Below are 4,243 nucleotides of genomic sequence, written 5' to 3'. Positions count from 1 at the left end.
TCCAAAATTACTCAAACGGTCACTACACTTCCAGTATTCCCTCAACAACTCAAATTGTATCAACTTATCCCAAAGCACCAACACCAAAGTCTCAAAATACCCCTCAACCTTCAGTACCAAATAATGCACCGAATCCATCTAAGANAGGACCTCAGCCATCAACTCCAGTTACTTTTCCAGTACAACCAACAANAGGACCGAGTCCATCTAAGANAGGACCTCAACCATCAAATCCAGNAACTTCTCCTGTGGCGTCTCCAATACAGCCAACAAAAGGACCGAGTCCTTCTAAGANAGGACCGAGTCCATCGAATCCAGNAACTTCTCCTGNGACGTCTCCAATACAACCAACAANAGGACCAAGCCCTTCTAAGANAGGACCAAGTCCTTCTAAGANAGGACCGAGTCCATCGAATCCAGNAACTTCTCCTGNGACGTCTCCAGTACAGCCAACAAAAGGACCGAGTCCATCTAAGANAGGACCTCATCCATCGAATCCAGNAACTTCTCCTGNGACGTCTCCAATACAGCCAACAANAGGACCGAGTCCATCTAAGANAGGACCTCAACCATCAAATCCAGNAACTTCTCCTGNGACGTCTCCAGTACAGCCAACAAAAGGACCAAGTCCTTCTAAGANAGGACCGAGTCCATCGAATCCAGNAACTTCTCCTGNGACGTCTCCAGTACAGCCAACAAAAGGACCGAGTCCTTCTAAGANAGGACCTGAATCCATCGAATCCAGTAACTTCTCCTGTGACGTCTCCAGTACAGCCAACAAAAGGACCAAGTCCTTCTAAGANAGGACCTCAACCATCAAATCCAGNAACTTCTCCTGNGACGTCTCCAATACAACAAACAAAAGGACCGAGTCCATCTCAGANAGGACCTCAACCATCAAATCCAGAAACTTCTCCTGNGACGTCTCCAATACAACAAACAAAAGGACCAAGTCCATCTAAGANAGGACCTCAACCATCAAATCCAGAAACTTCTCCTGNGACGTCTCCAATACAACAAACAANAGGACCGAGTCCATCTAAGANAGGACCTCAACCATCAATTCCAGNAACTTCTCCTGNGACGTCTCCAGTACAGCCAACAAAAGGACCAAGTCCTTCTAAGANAGGACCGAGTCCATCGAATCCAGNAACTTCTCCTGNGACGTCTCCAGTACAGCCAACAAAAGGACCAAGTCCTTCTCAGANAGGACCTGAGTCCATCAAATCCAGTAACTTCTCCTGTGACGTCTCCAGTACAGCCAACAATAGGACCAAGTCCTTCTAAGATAGGACCTCAACCATCAAATCCAGAAACTTCTCCTGNGACGTCTCCAATACAACAAACAAAAGGACCAAGTCCATCTAAGANAGGACCTCAACCATCAAATCCAGAAACTTCTCCTGNGACGTCTCCAATACAACAAACAAAAGGACCAAGTCCTTCTAAGANAGGACCTCAACCATCAAATCCAGNAACTTCTCCTGNGACGTCTCCAATACAGCCAACAANAGGACCGAGTCCATCAAATCCAGNAACTTCTCCTGNGACGTCCCAATAACTGCCAACTATGACGTCTCCACTACTACTAAGAANAGGACCGAGTCCATCTAAGANAGGACCTCAACCATCGAATCCAGNAACTTCTCCTGNGACGTCTCCAATACAACAAACAAAAGGACCAAGTCCTTCTAAGANAGGACCTCATCCATCAAATCCAGNAACTTCTCCTGNGACGTCTCCAGTACAGCCAACAANAGGACCGAGTCCATCTAAGANAGGACCTCAACCATCAACTCCAGNAACTTCTCCTGNGACGTCTCCAATACAACCAACAANAGGACCGAGTCCATCTAAGANAGGACCTCATCCATCGAATCCAGNAACTTCTCCTGNGACGTCTCCAATACAGCCAACAANAGGACCGAGTCCATCTAAGANAGGACCTCAACCATCAAATCCAGNAACTTCTCCTGNGACGTCTCCAGTACAGCCAACAATAGGACCAAGTCCTTCTAAGATAGGACCNGAGTCCATCGAATCCAGNAACTTCTCCTGNGACGTCTCCAATACAACCAACAAAAGGACCGAGTCCATCTCAGANAGGACCTCATCCATCGAATCCAGNAACTTCTCCTGNGACGTCTCCAATACAACCAACAAAAGGACCGAGTCCATCTAAGANAGGACCTCAACCATCAAATCCAGNAACTTCTCCTGNGACGTCTCCAGTACAGCCAACAANAGGACCGAGTCCTTCTAAGATAGGACCTCAGTCCATCAATTCCAGNAACTTCTCCTGNGACGTCTCCAGTACAGCCAACAAAAGGACCAAGTCCTTCTAAGANAGGACCGAGTCCATCGAATCCAGNAACTTCTCCTGATGACGTCTCCAATACAACCAACAATAGGACCGAGTCCATCTAAGATAGGACCCAGTCCTTCTAAGTTAGTTCTCGTGTGCATCGTCTCCAGNAACTTCTCCTGNGAGGTCTCGAGTCCAATCTACGANAGGACCGAGTCCTTCTAAGANAGGACCTCAACCATCAAATCCAGNAACTTCTCCTGNGACGTCTCCAGTACAGCCAACAAAAGGACCGAGTCCATCTAAGANAGGACCGAGTCCATCTCAGANAGGACCTCAACCATCAACTCCAGNAACTTCTCCTGNGACGTCTCCAATACAACCAACAANAGGACCGAGTCCATCTCAGANAGGACCTCAACCATCAACTCCAGNAACTTCTCCTGNGACGTCTCCAATACAACCAACAANAGGACCGAGTCCATCTAAGANAGGACCGAGTCCATCTAAGANAGGACCTCAACCATCAAATCCAGNAACTTCTCCTGNGACGTCTCCAATACAACAAACAAAAGGACCGAGTCCTTCTAAGANAGGACCGAGTCCATCAACTCCAGNAACTTCTCCTGNGACGTCTCCAGTACAACCAACAAAAGGACCGAGTCCATCTAAGANAGGACCTCAACCATCAACTGAAGNGATTTCTTCAGGTTTTTCAAATAATGTGCCTACGCAGAGTCAGAATTGGGAGAGAATCAAGTAGCCAAAATATAGGTACTACAAGTTGTTTTAACAACGACTAAGAATTTTCATCATCTTCCAGAACTAGCGGAAGTTTTTAGTGGAGGAAGCCGTACAAAATATCTTTCTCGAAATTTGTTTTCTTTCAGTTTAGACGATGGCTTCTACTTTTTACCTTCAACTCAGAAACTCAAACTGAGTATTTAAGGGAATATCATCTGGAAGGATATTTTGCTTGAATATGTCACTTAAGAGTAAAGTTTTTTCTTGTTATGTTATATTCTGACTATTTTACGTTGAAAATTGTGCAGAGCTGCAACTGTCACGTCCTAACAGGTTCTATTCACCTCTCAGAACTGTACGAGTCATTCCGAGTAACTACAAAAAGAAGTGATGTGCAAACTTGGCACGTATTCCATCCGTGAGTAATTAACATTTGACGTTACTTGAGACAGCGGTTATGCTTCAATAAAAGTAAAATTGAAGTGCTGTTGAAAGCTACACTACGATAAAACGTAAAACTCAACTAACAACAAAAATTAAGAATCAAAGGATACTTTACTTCCGAAAGTGAATTTTAACGTCTTCCGTCGACGTTGTAACAAACTATTTCCTTTTACTTTTTCGAACGCGAATATCGTCCTAACTTAACCTTTCTCTTCTTTCCCAATCTCTTCATTTTCTGAATCGCCATAATTTTGGAAACTCTTGCTATTGCGATCCTTTTGAGGTCTGGTCGGTATGTTGAGAGCTCCTTCAAAACTACCCTTGTGCAGCGAGGGAATCCCTTTTTCAAAGTTTTGGTATGAAACATCTTCGAAGGTTTTCCAATAGCATCCTTCTTAGTTCGTTTCTTTGAGTAAGCGATACCAGAAGTTTCGGTTGCAGGCTGAATGTCTACGGCCTTCGATTGAGCAAGACCAGAATACTTGAAAGAGTTGATGCCCTTCAAGTTGCCTTTCTCCGTTGACAATGTAACCCCTTTTCTCCTTATTTGAAAGGCATTGTGACCTTTTACAAGAAGCCACATCAACTCTGACATGATTGTATTTGTAGAGCAAACGACGGCCACGCAGTGAAATTTCCCAAATACCTAATTGTTCCTTTTAATGAAGCATTCTTATCAATCCTACAGGACAGGAACAATAGTTAGAATAGCTGTCCACTCAATTATAACAGTTTAATGATCAAACAAGG

The 4,243-nt window shown here is 44.4% G+C and overlaps 2 protein-coding genes across 2 annotated transcripts; one reads left to right on the top strand and one right to left on the bottom strand.

Annotated features, from left to right (window-relative positions):
• Positions 1-3,148, top strand: Gasu_64780 (laminin-like protein; the record flags this gene model as incomplete). The annotated part of the gene is made up of 7 exons (XM_005702326.1): positions 1-744; positions 770-1,255; positions 1,293-1,551; positions 1,594-1,987; positions 2,025-2,253; positions 2,291-2,388; positions 2,454-3,148. Coding segments are annotated over 7 exons (2,825 nt in total), but the record flags the coding sequence as incomplete, so codon positions are not given.
• A 424-nt stretch (positions 3,149-3,572) lies between these two features.
• On the bottom strand, positions 3,573-4,193 carry Gasu_64770 (60S ribosomal protein L28e). Its single transcript, XM_005702325.1, has one exon. The coding sequence runs from the start codon at positions 4,086-4,088 to the stop codon at positions 3,663-3,665; it is 426 nt and encodes a 141-aa protein (XP_005702382.1). The 5' UTR covers positions 4,089-4,193; the 3' UTR covers positions 3,573-3,662.
• Positions 4,194-4,243: the final 50 nt, after the last annotated feature.

This window comes from Galdieria sulphuraria (genome assembly GCF_000341285.1).
Source record: "Galdieria sulphuraria unplaced genomic scaffold scaf_271, whole genome shotgun sequence".
NCBI lineage: Eukaryota > Rhodophyta > Bangiophyceae > Galdieriales > Galdieriaceae > Galdieria > Galdieria sulphuraria.
Note: the sequence above shows the minus strand (reverse complement) of the source record. Positions and strands in the feature narration are given on the sequence as shown.

What these genes read in the sequence shown, in the direction of transcription:
- Gasu_64770 (XM_005702325.1), bottom strand. Translation starts at nt 4,088, where the DNA reads ATGTCAGAGTTGATGTGGCTTCTTGTAAAAGGTCACAATGCCTTTCAA.